At 42.1% G+C, this 20,481-nt stretch overlaps 2 protein-coding genes across 2 annotated transcripts in view; one reads left to right on the top strand and one right to left on the bottom strand.

The window, feature by feature from the left end:
* Tktl1 (transketolase like 1) overlaps positions 1 to 10,716 on the bottom strand; it is a 34,007-nt gene extending 23,291 nt beyond the window's left edge. The window contains 2 exon segments of the mRNA XM_017797240.1: positions 5,387 to 5,483; positions 10,685 to 10,716. Coding sequence (XP_017652729.1) covers positions 5,387 to 5,483; positions 10,685 to 10,716 — 129 coding nt within the window.
* A 7,829-nt stretch (positions 10,717 to 18,545) lies between these two features.
* Tex28 (testis expressed 28) overlaps positions 18,546 to 20,481 on the top strand; it is a 23,326-nt gene continuing 21,390 nt past the window's right edge. The window contains exon 1 of the mRNA XM_008829580.1: positions 18,546 to 19,276. Within this exon, the coding sequence (XP_008827802.1) occupies positions 18,546 to 19,276 (731 nt within the window). The remainder of the gene's footprint in view (positions 19,277 to 20,481) is intronic.

Raw genomic sequence — 20,481 nt, 5'->3', positions numbered from 1 at the left:
GAGCTCAGCTTACAGGTGACTTTTAAAGGCAAAAACCACAAACTACAACTGGCAGCAGTGGGAGGGGGCCGGCAGCAGTAGGAGAGGGGAAGTTTTGGGTGATGTCCGGCTTGTGTACGGAGCATGAAAAGGTCAGCTCTTTCTCAGCAGTTAGAATTATTTTACTTCTTACTTCCTTGTTCTGAATATTCTTCTTTGGTCTGGGGGACTTCGTTTGAATCCACTTTAACCTGGGGGGCTTTAGTTTGATTCCATCAGGCACACACCTGCCTCGGTCTTGTCACTTGCAGTTTTCTCTACTCAATATCTTATGCATAGACACAAGTACAGCTCATTCCCTCACCTCTTCAAAATTGCTACTCTAACATCAGCATCAAAGTCTTTCTGTATCACTCTCTTTATCTTTTTACTGTGGTTCCAGAATGTCCAGCCCTGATGAACATGCTGTCTGTTCCTAGGTGGCTTTCTTGTTTGTTGATTCCCTTTCTTTGTTCAAACATCAGCTTCATTCAGACACCAGCAAGAGTTCATCACAACCACAGACAGATGAATCGTAGTTGTTCTTCTCCTATATCTCCCTTCTTGTTTCCTTATCCTTTACTTCTTGGGTTCTTTTGACCTTCCCTAACATTTTCCACAAGCTTTATATGCTGAGATTCCCTTTCAGTTTTACTTCCTTAGCTTAGGAGAATTGTTTTCTGACCACACCTGTGGCTCCTCCATCTTCCTTATCATGGCTCCTGCTTTGCTCCTTAACCTGTGCTAACTAGTTTTTATTGTCAACTTGACAACCTGGAGCCACCTGGGAAGAGAGAGCCTCAATTTAAGAATTTCCCAGAGCAGATTAGCCTAATGAAATGTTGGTAAGACTTTCTTAGTTGATAACTGATAGAGGAGACCATACATAGTTCTATGCCTAGGTAGATGGGTCTAAGCCATATGAGAAAGCTAGCTGGGCATGAGCTAGAGAGTGTCAGTAAACAGCTTTCCTCCATGGTTTCTGCTCCAACTTTCCTCACCGATGGACTGTTACCTGGAAATGTAAGCTGAAATAACCCTTTTTCCTGACCCTAAGTTGCTTTTGGCCATGCTATTTATCACAGCAACAAAATGCAAACTACAACAAAAATTGGTACTGGGAGAAATGTGGTTTGGTGTTATGAACTTGAGCATACTGTTTTGGGAGAGAATTGTAGGTGTGTTTGGAACTTTGGGCTGGAAAAACTATTGAGTGTTCAGAGCTTAATGGGTTGTTTTAGTGGGAGATTTGAAGATAAGAATGTTGAGAGAAATGCAGACAGCAGAGGCCTGGACTGTGAAATTTCAGAGAGAAGCAAAGACCACCAAGGCCATTTGTGTGATATTTTGTGTTAAGAAATTGTGCTAATAAGCTGGGACTGAAAAGTAGGCTGTGAGACCAGCATCACTGAAGTGAATGAAATCTGTGCTTCACTGAGACAATATGGTCAGCACACAAGGGAGTCAAGGCTGCATTTCAAACTGACAGTTGAAATTGGCAATGTGTAAAGAGTCTCCCACATGGTACTGTTTTTGAAGGCATGAGCTATGTAAGATTGATGGGGTCATAGAGACCAGCTGAAGCCTAGCGCTATGTGAAAGGGTTGGAGTCCCTATAAAGAATCTAGGAAAGGCCATTAGTAAAGATGCTGCCACAGTTTCAGTAGAGACGCCTAGATACTGAAGATGCCAGGACCATATGACATCTGTTAAGGACAGTGGCAGGTGTGAAGTGGAGCCAGCCTGAGCTTAAGAGACAAGCTATATGTGCTGCTGATGGCAGCATTGAGGAGATGGAGCTAACCAAGCCTCTTGGAACCCAGATGATCATGAGTGACTCCCAGATGCTGTACACTGAGCTACAGGATTTGATTTATATTTTACTAGACTTCAGGGTTTGCTTTTGTTGTTGTTTTGAGACAGGGTCTCACTATGTAGACCAGATTGGTCTTGAACTCAGGCTTATCTCTTCTTTTCAAGTGCTGGGATTAAAGCATGCACCACCATGCCTGGCTCTTGGGTTTTACTTTTATTTGATAGTTCCTATGCCCTAGTTCTTGCCCTTTTTTTTGGTCTTTTTTGAGACAGGGTCTCCCTGTAGCCCCACCTGGTTCAGAGCCCCTGCCTCTGCCTCCCAAGTGCTGGGATTAAAGGTGTGCGCCACCACACCCGGCAGTTCTTCCCTTTTAAAGTAAGAAAATCTCTAGCCTTTTTTTTTTTTTTTTTTTTTTTTTTTTTTTGAGACAGGATCTCACTGTGTAGCCCTGGACGACCTGGAACTCCCTATGTACATCAGATTGGCTGGCCTCTAACTCAGCAATTCACATGTCTCTGCCTCTTGGGTGCTGGGATTAAAGGTGTACACCACCACTGCTGGCTATAACTTATTCTTTATTTTACAGATGTCCACGGTTAAGGCACTTTGAACTTAAAAAAATTTTATTTATTATTTTAATTTTTTTATTTTTATTTTTTTGGTCTTTTTGAGACAGGGTCTCCCTGTAGCCCCAGCTGACCTGGAACTCACTATGTAGGCCAGGCTGGCCTCGAAATCAGAGTGATCCACCTGCCTCTGCCTCATGAGTGCTGGGATTAAAGGCGTGTACCAGCATGTCCGGCCTCATCCTACATTTTTTTTAGATAGGCTCCTTTTGGAGCCCAGCCTGATCTGAAACTATTGCAGCTCAGGCTGACCTCAAAATTGTGGTAATCCTCCTGCTTCAGCCTCTTGAGTGTAGAGACTATAGGTGTGTGCCTATAAGAGCTGATAAGGGTTCTTTCCTTTTTCCCATGAACTCTATGCCTTAAGGGGCCCAATTCAGGGGAATGAGGGCTGGAATAAAGGTATATATACCCACCCTAAAGGGAAGACTTCTTTTCCAGGTAGTACTTATCTTTGTTCCAGTACCAAGTATGCTTCAAGAAGTTGTTTACACAAAGCTCTTTTGGCTTATTTCCCAGGCCTGCTTAAACTGGAGAAAAATGAAAGCTGACAAATTGAAGACAAAGCCCTTCTACTCCAGAAGCCTCTAGCACTGTGACTGCCAGTGATAAGGTCATGCCTTAGGAACCAGACTCCTAGGATAGTAAATTCAGTATCAGGCACTGACTGATGACAATCACTTGTAGGTAGACCTAGAACCTTGTGGGCAGCAGTGAAGGATTTCTTGCTCTGGTGCAGTGTGATAATTTCCTCTGTCCCAGCCAAAGCCACAGGGGTTGTACTTCCTATGTGCTTTTTGATAGGTAGTGAATGGGCGGGAGTGAGCGGGTGGAGGAAGGCACCAAGGCACAGATGTAATTCTCAGCAGGATACAGCTTTATTTCGCACGGGACACGTTTCCCTCGGGGAAGGGAAAAATGTCAGGGAAAGATGTCAGGGAAAGACAGAGAAGGCAGGGAAGGCAGGGAAGGGAAAGATATCCAGGAAAGATATCTGTCCACGGGTTGTGAGCTGGGACTTTATATATGGGGGCTTTAGGGTGTGGAAGGGGGAATGTTTGGGGGAGAAATCAGGGAGGGGGAAGCAGGTAGGATTAGGGTGCGGAAGTGTTTACTTTTTCCCTCTTAAGATGAGAGAAAAACAGATGCTAAAATCTCTGGTTATCAGGTAGAATCTGCTTATCTTTGGAGGTCAGAGGAGAGGCAGGCTGCTTCTCAGCAGAGTTTGTTTCCCTTGACTCCAAAGGTCAAGGTGAGGTCCCTGTTGGGGAGGGGGGAAACTGCTGCTGTTATTTGGAACCCTAACACTTTCTCTGTCCTCTCACTTCTGCTGCCCAAATCTGATGAACATACTTGCAAGCCTCTTTATCCAAGGCCAATTATTCAGGAAGCAGTAGATATCTAACAGTCTAGACATTTTTCCTTTTAGTACATTTTTTATTTTTGTATGCTTGTATATGCATGCATGCACACAGAGGTAAGGGACAACTTTTAGAAGTCAGTTGGTCAAGTCAGTTATGGTGGCACACTCCTCAAATCTCAGCACTCATGAGGCAGAGGCTGGGGGGTATCTGTGAGTTCAAGACCAGCCTGGTTAACATAGTGAGTTCTAGTCCAGCTGAGGCTACAGGGAGACCCTGTCTCAAACAAAACAAAACCACTCAAGTGATAAAGCTTGCTGGCATTTTTATCTATTGAGTCATCTTACCAGTCCCATTTTTCCTCTTATTTTTATTTATTTATTTATTTATTTATTTATTATTTATTTATCTTTTTGAGACAGGGTATCTGTCTCCTGAGTGCTGGAATTAAAGGTGTGTGCCACCATGCCAGCTCATTTTTCCTTTTTTTTTTGGTCTTTTTGAGACAGGGTCCCCCTGTAGCCCCAGCTATCCTGGAACTCACTGTGTAGACCAGGCTGGGCTTGAACTCACAGAGATCCACTTGCCGCTGCCTCCCACGTGCTGGGATTAAAGGCGTGCGCCACCTTTTTAAAAACTGACTCTGAGCACTCATATCGTGTTTGTACACACAGATTTTTTCCAGTTGGTACTATTAAGTTTGAGTCTACAGATGAGTTGTGAGACTAATACAATGAGTCCCACATACCCTTCGGCCTTGGCTCCCAACTGAAGCATTACCACATTTACTCCATCTCTTTACACATCTACATATTTATTTTTCTGTAAAACTACTTGAGATTACACTTCAGATACTAGCACAAGCTTTACAGTTTTGACCCATAGGTACCATAGTCATGGCTACAGTGTGATTTTGCCTTTAAATCCGTTGATTCAGGAAACAGCGTAGTTTCAGTAGCATTGATTCATCTACAGATTCTCAGAACCACTTTTTTTGTCCTTTTCCATAACACCTAATGTCATGAGGTATCTGATATTGTACCGAGGCTCAAAAAACAATTCTCAGATCTAGACAGAAATGGAAGAGAAAGCTAACTGATGGGATGATGTCTCTTCCATGTCACCCCCAATTTTGTGCACGCTCAGCAAGTGAGATCCATTGAAGTTACCTTCTCTCTGAAGGCAGCACAGTGCTACATGGAATGAGCCAAGGTATCACTAAAGAAAACATGGCAGCTGCCACAAGCCATCCTTCCTTCCAAAATTACCATGTGGCTTCAAATAGGCCTCACTAGAATACTTTTAGATCTTTAAATGGTGGGAATAAAGAACCAAAATAGCAAATGGCCCATTTCAAGCCTGTTGCCACAAGATGACATTAAAGAGTAGGTTAAGAAGCAAGCATCAAAACCACGTACACCCCTATAATTTCAGAACTCAGAGAATGTGGAGGTAGAAGGATAAGGAGTTCAAGGTCAGCCTGGGTTACATAAGACCCTGTCTCAAAAAACAGACAAAACAACCTCAGCCCCAAACCAAGCAGCAGGGTTCTACAGCCATCATACCTTTGAAGCGATGAATTGGTCACTGTCTGGGTTCTCTGGGTCGGCTTGTTTATATCTCATTGTGTAGAACAGCAGCACAGACACGATCTCAGCAGCACTAAACCAGATGCAGGTAATTTCTCCTAGCCCGGATTAATCTATTCAAGGGTCAGGGAAGCTGGAAGCCTCCAAAGCTTGAGTTTCTAAAGGTCAGTTTATAGGACAGCAACCTCACAATCCTCCTTTCTGCATACAGTGACACGCTCTGAGACTAGCCCCCCTTTATCAGAGGAACACCATGCACTTGGGCTATGTTCACTCTGTGACTCGACTTGAGCATTCTTTCACTTGTGTGCTATCATATGTAGAATTTGCACATGCTGAGGAAGCATCACTGATTCACAGCTACCACATAGATTCCATTCTACTACCTAAATTTCTTATAGGGGAGAGAAGACAGGACAGGGGACAGACCTACTCCCTGAAAATATCTTGCAGTTACTCATTTGACAGAGCATTAATATTCAAAATAGGTAAGGAACTCAAAATACTTAACCCAAAATAAACCAATTAAAATGGGTAAATAATATAGACTTCTCAAATGAAGAAATGTGAATAGTCAACAAATACATATAAATATATCCAGCATCATTAACCATCAAGGAAATGTAAACCAAAAGGACCAAGCATGATGGCCCACATTTGTAATCCCAGCACTCAAAAGGTTGAGGCAGGAGGCCAGATCAGTGGTAAAGTATTACATAGCATTCAGGAAATGATCAAGTTTGATCCCCAGCATCACCAAATCAAACCAGAAAGCAAGCATACAACTACAATGAAATATAATCTCACCCCAGTCAGAATGACTATAAGAACAAAAAGCAGGGACTTGGGCGATAGCTCCATCAGCAAAGTGCTTGCCTCGTAAGCACAAGGACCCCAGTTCTATCCCATCCCTGGAAATGATGCTTTAAAAAAAAAGAAAACGGGGCTGGAGAGATGGCTCAGTGGTTAAGAGCACTGACTGCTCTTGTAGAGGGCCTGGGTTCGATTCCCGGCACCCACATGGTGGGTGTGAACCATCCTTAACTCCACTTCCAGGGGAATCCGAACCCTCTTCTGACCTCTGCGGCGTTGCACAGCATGGGTGCACTCACATACATGCAGGCAATACACTCATATACATAAAATAAAAATAATAATTTTTTTTTTTAAAAAAAGAAAATGCCGGAGTCAGACCTGCTGTTCTCCCACTTTCTGCACTTTCTGATTGGATTTAAGGCCTGGTTCTCAAGATGGAGCTCATACCTGGCAGTGTTATCAGGGCCAAAAACATGTAGCTAGACAGGTCATAGGCAGTAAGGAGGAACCTGCTACTGTGATGCTGCTAAATGGACATAGTATTAAATGAACTTCTAATGACTTATTGCTATACTCATAGATTAATACACCTCTTATCTCTCACCAAAGGAGTTTCTTCTTGCAGCAGATGGCAATTAACAGGAGACCCACGACTGGCCAACATGCAGACAATAAGAGAAGGTGGAGCGCTTAGCCCTAAATGGGACAGCTATGTTGTACTCCTCCCCACAAGGTTCAGGGGAGTTTATGGAACAGAGGGCAGAAAGATTTGTAAGAGCTAAAGGTGGTGATGAATACAAAGAAACTGTGTTTTCCAGATACAACAGGACAGTTGCACATATGAACCTACAGTGCTTGTGACAGCATGCACAAACTTAGGCAAGCCCAAAGCAGGCAAAAACCCAGCCTGGAGGACAGAGGGCGGCAAGAAGCCCCAGCCTTAGCTGAGGAACTTTTGGCAACTGATAGCTGCTGGAGAGGGAGAGTCCGTTTTCTTTAGTGATGTGATGCCATGTAGGTTGACCAGGCTTCAGGGGATTGACCCGCACGACAAGAGCCTTTGGATACCACAAATTAGACTCCACAGGCCTTAAAAAAATAATAGAAAACACTGGGGTATGGTGGCACATGCTTTAATCCTAGCACTTGGGAGGCAGACGCAGGCAGATTTCTGTGAGTGCTAGGCCAGCCAGGGCTACATAGTGAGACTGTTTCAAACAAGAAAAAATCAACAACAAAAACTTAGAGGATATGAATTGAAGGGGTAGGGAGGTGGAGGAATCTGAGAGAGGAGGGAGGGAGTCTGAAAAAAAAGGGACTTATTTTTGCCATTTGTTACTTTTTTCCCTAGGGGGTTATTAGCTTTTTGATGTTATTTCCTGAATTGTTTCCTCTGTATTTTTTTCAAATTTTGACCATTTCTTGTAGAATTCAGTTTGTCATTTTTTCCAACTTTTACTGACTAATGGTGGACAAATAAATATGTGTATATATAATGTGTACACTTAATGTTTGCATGTATGTATACATTGTGGACAACTAACCACAATAAACCTAATTAGGGTAGCAAAAAAAAAAAGCTGGGTGTGATGTTCGGCAATTTCAGTGTTAACTGCTGGTGTTGGTGGTGGAATTGGGAAGACATTAAGATGACAATATTGGCTGCATTCAAGACCTGAAGAATACAAATATAAAACAAAATCTTGAAAATTACGTGTATTAAATGCAATTACATCATCATATTAATGCCACAGCCCAGGTTTCAGAGCAAATTATTTATATAGTGCTGAGAATGAAATCCAGGGTCTTGCACATGCTATGCAAACAGTCTACCACTGATTAAAAAAAATAAGTATTTTGTGTCAGTACAATGAGATAAAATTAGAAGTCGACAGAAAAAAAGTAAAAATTCGACAAATTTTTGGAAATTAAATAATGAACTCTTACACAAACCGAAGGCTAAACAATTTACACGGGAAATTACAAACAGATACATGAAAAGCACAAAATCAAAACTTATGTAGATGTAACAAAACTAGTGCCAAGAAAAATTTCTAGCTACAAACACATTTTAGAAGTTGCGGAGATGGCTCAGCGGTTAAGAACATTTGCTGTTCTTCTAGAGGACCCTGAGGTTGATTCCTAGATCTCACATGGCAGTTAACAACCTCCCACAACCCTAGTACCATGGAATCCGACACTATTCTGGCCTCTGTGGGGCATTGCATGCAGGTGGTTCACTTACATACATGTAGGCAAAACACTCATACACAGAAAATAAAAATATTAAAATATTTTTAAAACCCATGCATTTTAGCCCCATGTGTTGGCTCACTCCTTTAATTCCAGCACTTGGGAAGCAGAAGCAGGAGGATCTCTGTGAGATCAAGGCCAACCTGGTCTACACACTGAGTACCAGGACAGCTGGGGTTACAGTGAAACCCTCTCTCGAAAATGGGGATATTCTGTCACCTTTACAGAAATGAAAAAGATTTAAAACACTGTAGATGACTATATGGCAGCAAACTAGTTAATTAAAAGAGCTGAAAATTTTCTAGAAAGAGAAAACAAGATCCAGTTGCTAGAAAGTCTGAACAGAGACTACTAGTATTTAACTGGTGTTCTGGTTTGTTTCTCCATTGCTGTGACAAAATACTCTGACCACTACCAACTTGGGGAGGAAAGGGTTTATTTGACTTACATCTCCCGGGTCACAGTTAATGAAGGAGCCCAAGGTAGGAACTCAGGGCAGAAACCTAGAGGCAGGAGCTAGAGCACAGGCAATGGAGGAATGCTGCTTAGTGGTTGCTCCCCTGGCCCCTGCTCGGCCTGCTTTCTTATGCAACACAGGCCCACCTGCCCAGGGGTGGCCTCACAGACAGTGGGCTGGGCCCTCCCACATCACTCAACAATCAAGAAGATGCCCCACAGGCATGGCCACAGGCGGGTCCAAAGGAGGAAATTCCCCAAATGAGATTCCATTCAACCCAGGTGTGTCAAGTTGACACTAAATCTACCCAGCACAACTGGTAATTGAAAAACTTCAGACAAGTTATAGTGTATGTCTTAATGCCAACTATTGGGCAGTCAGAAGAATCCCTTGTGTAGAGTTCAGCCTGGGCAACACAGCAAACCCCCTAAAACATTATTTTTACTAGTATTGATGCAAACACAACCCTCAACGACGCGCCAGCAAATTACTAACATTTTTTCTAATTGTTTTCAACCACTTTTAAGCCTGTAATCCATTTGTCATATCCTTTGGGCCTTCTCCCATTGGCCCTTGGTGCTTTCTCACTGCCCTCACTGGCAGTCTGGTGAGATGTCTGTGCAGGCCCTCTGGTGCTCTCTTGCTCTGCCCCTTGGTGTTTGTTTTTTTTTTTTTTTTTGGTGAGTCCCCAGGTTCTTCTTCCCACCTCAGATGGTTATGCTGGGCCTGGTGCTGTATGCTTTAATGAGGCAGAGGCAGGCAGATCTCTGTGAATTCAAGGCCAGTCTGGTCTACATAGTGAGTCCCGGGACAGCTGGGACTACAGGGAGACCCTGTCTCAAAAAGACCAAATAAAAAAGATGGTTATGCCTAGTATCAAGCACACTACAGTGCTCCTTTTGTGTGCCCATTTCAGAGAATTTTAAATATTTGTCACTGGCATATTCGACAGTATACAGAATCGATTCCACTTTTAAAAATAACTTTGTGTGTGTTGTTGGGCGTGGTGGCGCATGCCTTTAATCCCAGCACTCGGGAGGCAGAGGCAGGCAGATCTCTGTGAGTTCAAGGCCAGCCTATAAATAAATAAATAAATAAATAAATAAATAAATAAATAAATAAAAACTGTGTTATTAATTCTTCAACGGGACTGCCTCTCTGTTCAGTACAGGATTTCCTTTGAGGGTGATGGCCAATGGAAGAAATGTTCTATAATTAGAGAGTCATAGGGATGGGAGGCATACGGAACATACGGAGTGTAGTGAAACTAAACCACATGCCTGAAAATAGGTATAATAGTGAAGTTGATATTCCCATTTTATAACCATATTAAAAAGTACACCCTGGAATTTCAAAGTTTGTGGATGGCTACCCCTCACACACAGCAGTCTGGCCTCCAGTCAGGTTTCTCAGTACGTGAAGTGGAGCTAGCGGTTCTTAGACACTGTGACGTTTCTGAGCCATTTTCCTTTCTAGAACCTTCTGTCCCAAAAGCACGGTATGACTGTTTAACCAAAGCCAGCCTGTAACTTGAACAGAGAGCCCGACTTAGGTGAGTTTGTGTTGTGGCACAATGTGTACTTTAAAAATTTTTAATCTGAAATCTTGGGTTAGGCCCCTATGTAAAGGCAACAATGTTAGTATCAGACACTGGGATAACCTTGCCACATCACCATGGCACCCAGTGGTGTGCCGAGGCTCAGGAACTTCGGAGCTTAGTGCTTAACATAAAAATGATGAATTCTTACGTGACAGCCCCAAAATATAACCCGACTGCCATTCGGCTCTCCCGTTATTGTTGACTTCAAAAGTTCTTACCTTGAAATTTTCAATAGGTGCCTATTAACCGCACAGAGAATCTGAACTGATCCTACTTTGAGAATGAGTTCTCTTTTCCCCACATCCTCTGCACTACTAGATATTTTAAGTCTTTAATTTTGGGCATTCTGGTAGATAAGTAAATAATAATGAATTAATGCTTTGATTTACAAATTGATCAATTTTCATTTTCTAGTTTTTCAAAGTATTGGTTGTCACTTATATGCAGTTCAGTCCAATTGTTCACTACTAACCTTTGCTGGTTTTTTTTAGAGATTGTTCTTACCTTACTAATTTTTAAAAATATTTTATTATTTTTATTTTATGTGTATGAGTGTATTGCCTGCACGTATGTGAGTGCACCCATGTCGTGCAAGAGCAATCAGCTCTTAACCACTGCGCCATCTCTCCGGCCCCTTACCTTACTAATTTTTAATATTTCTTTAAATACGGTATTGATTATCCCTATTACATATATTCACTTTTTCCCCTCAGTCTATTCTGGTTTTAGTTTTTAAATGATAAGAAAGATATTTTATTTTTAAGAAAAAGGAAGCACTTGATACAAAACCTAAAGGTTCTTTCTTTTTAGCTTTGTTTTTTCCCTCCACACAGAAGGCTATAAGATTTCTTTCCTTTTTTTTTTTTGGTCTTTTTGAGACAGGGTCTTCCTGTAGCCCCAGCTGTCCTGGAACTCACTATGTAGACCAGGCTGGCCTTGAACTCACAGAGATCTGCCTGCCTCTGTCTCCCAAGTGCTCAGATTAAAGGCATGTGCCACCACACCGGGCAAGATTTCTTAATTTAATAAAATACATAAATCTTTTCCTCAGGCATTAGGATTGAGTCTTCCTTAGAAAAGTCTTCTCTATTTAAAGATTATAAAAATATTTTTATTATATCCTTTTGATACCTTTACAGTTGTATTTTTTAAAGAATATTTTATTTATTATTTATTATTTTTATTTTATGTGTATGAGTGTATTGCCTGCACGTATGTGAGTGCACCCGTGTCGTGCAGTGCTTCAGAGGTCAGAAGAGGGCTTCGGATTCCCCTGGAACTGGAGTTAAGGATGGTTGGTAGCCGCCATGTGGGCGCTGGGAATTGAACCCGGGTCCTCTGCAAGAATAGCCAGTGCTCTTAGCCACTGAGCCATCTCTCCAGCCCTACAGTTGTATTTTTGTGTTTAATTCTCTATTTTCTGGATTCTATTACTGTATATAAAGAAAAGTAGCACTCTTTATTTTTCAAGTAGACCATTTTCCTAAAATCATAATTTGGTACTTTTTTCTCCAAAATTTTCTTAGCAAGTTTGCATTTTTTCTGCTAAGTTTTGAAATCAACTAATTTAAGACTCACAAGATGTTCCAATTTGGATTTTTTTCTTAAGATGGGGGTCACAAATTCTTGCTGCTGCCACCTCCCAAGTTCTGGGATTGCGGGCATGTGTCACCATACATGGAACCATTTATTTTTTTATTTTTTAATGTCATGGAATGCATACATTAGTATATATATGGTTGGCATATTTATAATAGTAAATCATCCCCCAAAGTGCGTGCTATATAGCTATTGGTAATTATATCTTAATTGGCATCCTATTTTACATTTTCTTTTTTTATTTATTATTTTTATTTTATGCATATGTGTGTATTGCCTGCCTGTAGGTAAGTGCACCCGTTGTCGTGCAGTGCTGGCGGAGGACAGAAGAGGCTGTCTGATCCCTTGGAACTGGAGCTACAGACGGTTGTTAGCTGCCATGTGGGTGCTGGGATTTGAGCCCGGGTCTTCTGCAAGAACAGTCAGTGTTCTTAACCACTGAGCCATCTCTCCAGCCCTACATTTTCTTTTTTATGATGTTGGAGATGAAACCTAAGTTCTCAAGAATTCTAGAGAAGCACTCTTACTGAGCTACACTCCCAACTCCTTATTTTATATTTTCTTTTTAAAAAAACAAGAGATTATGTAGCCCAGGCTGGCTTGGAACTCCAAATTCTCCTGTCTCAGCCTCGCAAGTGCTGTGATTACAGGCCCTGCTTTCTTGTTTATATTTTCTATTTACCATTACTACTATTGTTATCATTAATATTATTAGTGTGTGCATGTGTGTGTGTGTGATGTGTGTATGTGAGCACAGAAGCACATATACCATGATGCATGTATGGGTGTTAGAAAACAACTTGAGGGAGTCAGTTCTTTCTTTGCACTGTAGGTTCTGGGGATTGAACTCAGGTCATCAGGCTTGCTGACCCTTACCCTGATTTTTCTGTTTTTTTCCTTCCTTTTTTTGTAGTGGAAGCAGAGGTAGTTTATTAAGAGATAGAACACTTTAGCTTTGTTTTTTGTTTGTTTGTTTATATTTAGATTGAATTTTCCCTTTGTTGTTTTGAGACATGGTCTAATGTGGCCTAGGTGGACATCAAGCTGGCTGAGACTGAGGATGAGTTTGAAATCGTGCTTCTCCAGCCTCCAGCTTGCACCTCTGGAGGTGCTGGGATTACAAGGCCTTTCGGTATCTACCATCCCATGGTGCTAGGGATTGAACCCAAGGCCTCTAGTATGCTAGGTGGGCCCTCTACCCATTGAGTTACATCCTCAGCACTGACTTTAAAAAAATTTGTGTGTGGAGTGAGGGGGTGTGCAGCATGCATGTGTCATGGCACCTAAGTGGAGGTCAGAGGACAACTCATGGGAGTTGGTTCTCTCATTCACTATGTGGGTTCCGGGAACAGAACTCAGGTTGTCAGACTTGATAGAAAGTGCCCTTGCCCTATGAGCCACCTTGCCAGCTCATGTTTTACTTTATTGAGACAGGATCTCACTATGTGGCCTTAAACTCCTGGGCTCACACTACTGAGTAGCTGGGACTACATGTGTGTACCCCCATATCTGGCTCCTTTTTTCTGGATTAATCAAGCTCCATTTTTGTTTCTTCTTAATTATTTAGGTGTTATATATATCTGGTTTTTGTTCTTCTAGTGTCTACCTTTAATTTTTTGTGTATATATGTGTGTGAGTGGTGTGTGTGTGTGTGTGTGTGTGTATGTGTGTGTGTGTGTGTGTATGTATGCATGGTTACATCAATGCACACATGTAGAGGCCTGAGGAGTGTGCCAGAAGTCCACCTTATTCCTTTGAGACAGGGTCTGTCACTGAACTTGGAGCTAGGTTGGTGGCTAGCAAGCCCCAACAATCTTCCTGTGTCTGCTCTCTCAAAGCACTGAGGTTACATGTACATGCATGGCCATGCTCAGTTTTATGTAGATGCTATGATCTAAACTCAGCTCCTTGTGTTTGTGTAGTTACTCACTGAGCCATCTTTCCAGTCTCTTACCTTTAATTTTTTTATACCAGCATATTTTTCTGTCAATATTATTTATTTATTTATTTATTTATTTATTTGGGTTTTTTGAAACTGGGTCTCCCTGTAGCCCCAGCTGTCCTGGAACTCACCATGTAGAACAGGCTGGTCTTGATCTCACACAGATCCACCTGCCTCTGCCTCCCGAGTGCTAGGATTGAAGGCGTGCGCCACCACTCCTGGCCTTGAGTTTTCTAATTGTGCCTATAAAATTCTCCCCAGAACAAGTTATAAGCAAATTTTTATTTTTCCTATTCACAACTTGCTCCTTAAGAAATAATTTAGTTCTTAACATTTGTCAAAGGTGCACATGAATGTAGTTTAAGAAGCGATCAATATATTTTTCTGTAAATGGTCAGACAGCTGTAGGCTGTATGGTGTCTGCTGCAGTGGTGTTTACAAGCAGCCATAGAGAACTGAATGAATGTGGCTATGGGCAAAAAAAGTTTTGTTTATGAATACTGAGGTTTGAATCTCATATAATTTTTACATGTTACAAATGGTTCAGTTTTTTCAACTACTTATAAAGGTTAAAAATGTTTATAGGCCATTCAAAGTCAACCAATGGCCCTTCAGGATGGATTTTGCCAATCTTTGATTTAAGAGTTAAGTATTTCTTTTTTAATATTTTATTTATTATATTTATTTTGTGTGTATGAGTGTATTACCTGCATGTATGTAAACACAACCCCTATCGTTTAGTGCCTGCAAAGGTCAGAAGAAGGCATTGGATCTCTTGGAACTGGACAGTTGTTAGCTGCCATGTGGGTGCTGGGAATTGAACCCGGGTCCTCTGCAAGAGCAACCAGTGCTCTTAACCACTGAGCCATCTCTCCACCCCCAGAGCTAAGTATTTCTAGAACTTATTACCAAAAAAGTAGCAACTTAAAATTTTGTAATCCAAAATTTTTAATTAAAGAATGATATAATTTAACATAAAAATTAGCAATTCTCAGGCTCCAATCATCCATTGTCCCCTCCCCAAAATCACACATTTTCAACATGTTTAGTATTTCTCCTGGCATTTGCATCCAGGTCTCTAAATAATGTTTATATGGTACCAGTTAATTGTCTTTCTATACTTTAGGAGCCCGTTCATTGACTTCTCACTACAAAAGATGATGTAGCGGTTTCACCTGCCTCCTCTCCAGCGGACACACACTTGATGTTCTGTCATCGTTCTTGCACAGTATGCAGTGATTTCAGCTATACCATTCCTTGGAGTTTTACATGATCAACGCCATGGAAACACTAGTCACAACTGAGCAATTGGTGCGATTTCTCTTCCTTCGTTTTCTAACTTTCTCCTTTCCTTGGAGTCAACGTTTGTATGCCCCTCCCCCTTTCTGCTTGTTCACTATTACCTGTCTCAAATTCAGCACTTCTCCCAACTATCCAAATCTCCTATTCATGTATTCAAAGATGTTCAGCATTCTAGTAGGTTGATTCTCAATACCTCTCTAAACTAGTGTGTGTGTGTGTGTGTGTGTGTGGGTGGGTGGGTGTGTTAGAGGTCAGTGTCAGAATATCTTCCCCTACTGCTGTCCACCTTATATTTTTGAGACAAAGTCTCTCACTGAACCTGGAGCTCACCAATTAGGCTTTGCTGCCTGGCCAGTCCTCCTGTCTCTAACTCAGGTCCTCACTTAACCTACTGAGTCAGCTCCCAGGCCCTAAAAAAATTTTATTTTATGTAACTGTACTACATGTGTTGGAGTTAAGGATGTGTGTTAGCCACCATGTCCTTATGTGTTGGGAACCAAACCTGTGTCCTCTGCAAGACCAACTAGTGCTGTTAACCTCTGAGCTGTCTCTCTAGGCCCCTAAAGGAACCTTTTGATTTGTTTTTCAAGCCTCCTGCACAGCTGTGAGCATAGATTTCTCTGTTTGTCACCTGGGAAATGGGAAACGGCTTTGTCTCTCTCTCCTCCTTTCCCTATTTCCTCCTCTCCCCCTCTCCCCTTCTCCCCTTCTCTCCGTCTCTCTCTTTCTCTTTTCCTTCCCCTCTCTCCCTCCCTCTTGCCCTCCCTGCATCCCCCACTCCAGTCCCATTTTCTAGGTCCTTTGTTTACCTTCCTGATGTGGTGCTGTACTGTGTATATCATTTAAGAAATACAGAGAATGCTTATAGAAGAGGGAAACTATTTGAGTTCTTTCATGTCTGAAAATGTTTTTAGTGTAAATTTACAGTTAGGCTTGAGAATGTAGCTTGATGTTCTAGAGTGCAAGTTACCTCATGCAAGGCCCTGAGTTCAGTCCCCAGCATGGGAAGGGGTGTGAAGGGAAGAGGAGGAGACACAAGAGAACAGACGGCAAGTGAAAAGGGGAAAGAAAGGTGGAAGGGAAAAGGGAAGAGAAGGGAAAAAATGAACGAAAAAGGAAGAAAAGCATCCTAAACTCATAGTTGATGGTTTTAGAATTGCAGGTAGGAAATAAGTTTTCCCCAAGCTTTGAAGGCATTACTTCCTTGTCTTCTGGTTCTGCATGCTGTTGTTGAAAAGGCTAAAGACATTCTGACTTCTGATTCTTTGAACATGACCTGAGGGTTTTTGTTTTTTTTTTCGTATTCAACGGTATTTCTCTTAGTGTATTGAAGATATCCAACCATATTCTGGATTTCATTAATATTATTAAGAAGTCAGATTGCAGTTTAAAAGACATGTTTTTAAAGGTGATAAGTTTTTCCTCTGGTTTTAATATCTTTTTAAAAAATATTTTATTTATTATTTTTATTTTACGTGTACAGGTGTATTGCCTGCATGTATGTGAGTGCACCCATGTTGTGCAATGCTGCAGAGCTCAGAAGAGGGTATGGGATTCCCCTGGAACTGGAGTTAAGGATGGTTCGTAGCTGCCATGAGGTTGCTGGAAATTGAACCCGGGTCCTCTGCAAGAGCAATCAGTGCTCTTAACCACTGAGCCATCTCTCTAGCCCTCTGTATACTTTTTAAAGTTCTGTGTTACTATTTACCAGCTTTCTCTTAGGCATATAAAATCTGCTATTAAATCAATCTATTGAACATTAAAAACCCATTTGTAAAAAGATGTACTTTAAAAAATTTTGTTTGTGTTTGCCTGTATATATGTATGTATACCACATTTGTGTAGGTGCCTACAAAGGCCAGAAGAGGGCATTGAATTCCCTGGAGCTGGAGTTATAGAAGGTTGTGAACTCCGGTATGGGTGCTGGGAACCGAACCCTGGTCTTCTTCAAGAGCAGCAAGTATTCTTAACCACTGAGCCATCGCTCCATCTTTATAAAACCTTTTAAAACTGTGAAATCTGGCATATGTACATAAAGATGCAGAAAATATAAACATATATTTTACGAAATAATGATAAGGTTAGCATACTCCAGCCTCTACCTCCTTCACACTCAATCTCCTTCCACCTTAGGGGTAATCCTCATGCTGATACTTAAGGTTACTCGTATGTATGCTTTGACTTTATAATTTTGTCAGCTACATGTAGATCACTATAGTACTTAGTTTTGCTTGTTCTTAAAATGTAAACAAATAGAGCCGGATATGGTGTGAATTTTTCTGTTTGGTTTCTTCTGCTCAACCTTGTGCTTGTAAGATTCATTTCTGTTTCTAATTCATTCATGTAGTTTCTCTCCTTTACTACATAGTACTATATTGCCCTCATGTCTAACTCCCTGCCTACCTGGTCTCAGGAAATAATGTGTGAGAAAAATGGTTTCTAATAATGTGTGAGAAAAACCTGTTAGGATAGAGATTTCTCTTCCTACCCCTCCTCCTATCTCACTGTGAGTAGCAACACAGCAAACTATGAGTTAGTGGGAATGAGTTTAGTTCTACTTTATAAGAATTGTTCTTTCAGGGCTGGAGAGATGGCTCAGTACTTATGAGCACTTACTGATCTTGCAGAGGACCCTTGTTTGGTTTTCAGCACCCACATGGCAGCAAACACCTGTCCTTAACTCTAGTTCTAGGAAATCTGATGCCCTCTTCTGGCCTCTGTGGGCATCAGACATGCACGTGGTGCACTTACATACATGCAGGCAAAACACTCATACACATAAAATAAAAACAAATAAAATCTTTTAAAAAATGTTGATGTTCTGTTTACAAAGTCAGTCCTTCATAAATGAGAGCCATAATTGGAAATTCTTAGCTTGAAAAATAGACAGGTCCAAGATCAGGTGAAGCATATGTAGAGGGAGGGTCTACCCATTGGAGGATTGCAGTAGAGTACCAACAAGAAGTTGGATGTTGGGGCCTGGAAGATGAGCTCCACCTCCCCAGTCTATGTTGGCCCATCTTAAACAAATCTTACACACATCACTACCCTTGCACACATGTATTTTCTAAAGTAAATCCATACACGTCCATAGCTATTTGTCATTCGCAGAGCACCCATTATTTGTCACTCATAGAGCACCCATTGTGTGATTTCTTGTTTCCTAATGCAGGTGGAAAGCACAAAGGGTTCAAGTGCAACACTCCCCTCCAATGTACCTTCCTACAGGTCCATGTCCTCCTCCCATAAGGATTTCCCCAGCAACCACACCAGCTTCTCAGATGGGGCGCTTGCACAGAATGTGCAAGAAGGTGTCAAACATTGCATCCTCTACCTCTCAGAGCAGTTGAGAGTGGAGAAGGCCAGTCGGGATGGGAACACCGTGAGCTACCTGAAGCTGGTATCCAAAGCTGACCGGCACCAGGCCCTGCACATCCGGCAGGCCTTTGAGAAGGCGAACCAGCGAACCTCAGCCACTATCGCCCATATCAAGCGAAAGCTCTACCAGTGCCACCGAATGCTGAAGGAGCTGGATGAAGGTTGCATCCCCACGAGTTCAGTGCTGGAAGTGGGCACAGGCCTAGACAGCCATAAGCAGGCTGCTGTAAAGGCCTCATTGTTTAAGCTGCCCAGGCCAGGTGGGGAAGATAGCCTGCCCACCACTGTTACCAAGCCATCCACTCTGGATAGTTGTGCATCAGGCGTGCAGCAGAAGAAATTCTCAGAGAAGAAGTATGTGGCCCAGCAACAAAAGCAACTGTTACAGAAGATGAAGGAAGAACTGACAGAAGCCAAGAAAGCCCATGCTGACCTTCAGGTTTGCCACCAGAGCCTCAAGCAAAGGCATGTGTCAGATGTGCAGGAGATACTCAAGTCCCTTCAAGAAAAGAAGAACAGGTGAGGTAAGCCCCTTCTCGTGCCTAGGCTCTGGGCACAGGAGGAAGTCAAGAGACAACTTGGGACTTACTTATGGGGGGTTGAGAAGGAGCTGGGGACACAGAATCAGGGTGGGGGAGGGTGACTGTGCCCTACAGTGGAAAGAGTAGGTCATCTTTCTTCTGCCCACACCTACATCTGTCCCTTGCTGGCTAAATAGACTCTAGCAAGAGAGCCTTCCAAGCAGTCAGCATGGTGCATTGGAGCAATAGAGGCAGCCAGGTACAGTGGGAGCCTGGCAGAAAGTTCATATTAGTTAAGAGACGCAGTGTCCCATGGGCCCCATTTGCTGGGAAAGTTTGTCAGGACTCAAGTCACCTGGCCAGCTTGTTTGACCTGGTATACAATGTCAAGCATTGGCTATACTGGATATTCAGTTCAGAAGTGACTGCCCCTTTGTGAGTGCTTTCCCCTCAGTGTCCTGTGGCTTGAGTTTATCTTTCACTAAGACAAAATGGGTCTGTCAATTTAAAAAGCGGTAAGCCAGACATGGTGGTGCATGCCTGCAATCCCAGAACTTGAGAGACTGAGGCAGTAGGATCACAGAGACTTCAAGGCTAGCCAGGGGTACATAGTGAGACACTGTCTCAAAAACAACAACAACAAAAATACAAACCTAATCTCTCAGTGGATCCACTCCATTCTGTTGGCACCCTTCTCTGTGTTTCCACTAGCATTGGGTACTTTGTCCCCTCTCACATCACCATCACTGTAATGTATTATGAATGAACACAAATCCTCCCAACGGCCTAGCAAGAGATAGAGAGGTTGTTTCAGTGAGCCGAGACTCTCATGAAAGATCCTTGTGTTCATGAAAATAAGAACTCTTCAGTCTCTTTATACCTACACATGTGAGGAAGAAGGGGCAAATGGGAACCATTGTTTTGGATTTTCCTAGGGAATCTTAGGAGCATTTATGCAGTCTAAGACTTCATAAGGGGAAATTATGGAGTCATAGACAAACCTATCATCAAGTAAGATAGCCATTCAGAAGTATGGGTTGCATTACTACTATTATTTTCATTGTGCATATTCATTGTACATTGTACTGCCACATAAGGACATTTCCTTCCTTCCTTCCTTCCTTCCTTCCTTCCTTCCTTCCTTCCTCCTTCCTTCCTTCCTTCCTTCCTTCTTCCTTCCTTCCTTCCTTCCTTCCTTCTTCC

Source organism: Nannospalax galili, unplaced genomic scaffold (assembly GCF_000622305.1).
Source record: "Nannospalax galili isolate Female #2095 unplaced genomic scaffold, S.galili_v1.0 scaffold513, whole genome shotgun sequence".
In the NCBI taxonomy this organism is placed as follows: Eukaryota; Metazoa; Chordata; class Mammalia; order Rodentia; family Spalacidae; genus Nannospalax; species Nannospalax galili.
The sequence above is the reverse complement of the archived record's forward strand: the minus strand, read 5'-3'. Positions and strand labels throughout refer to the sequence as shown.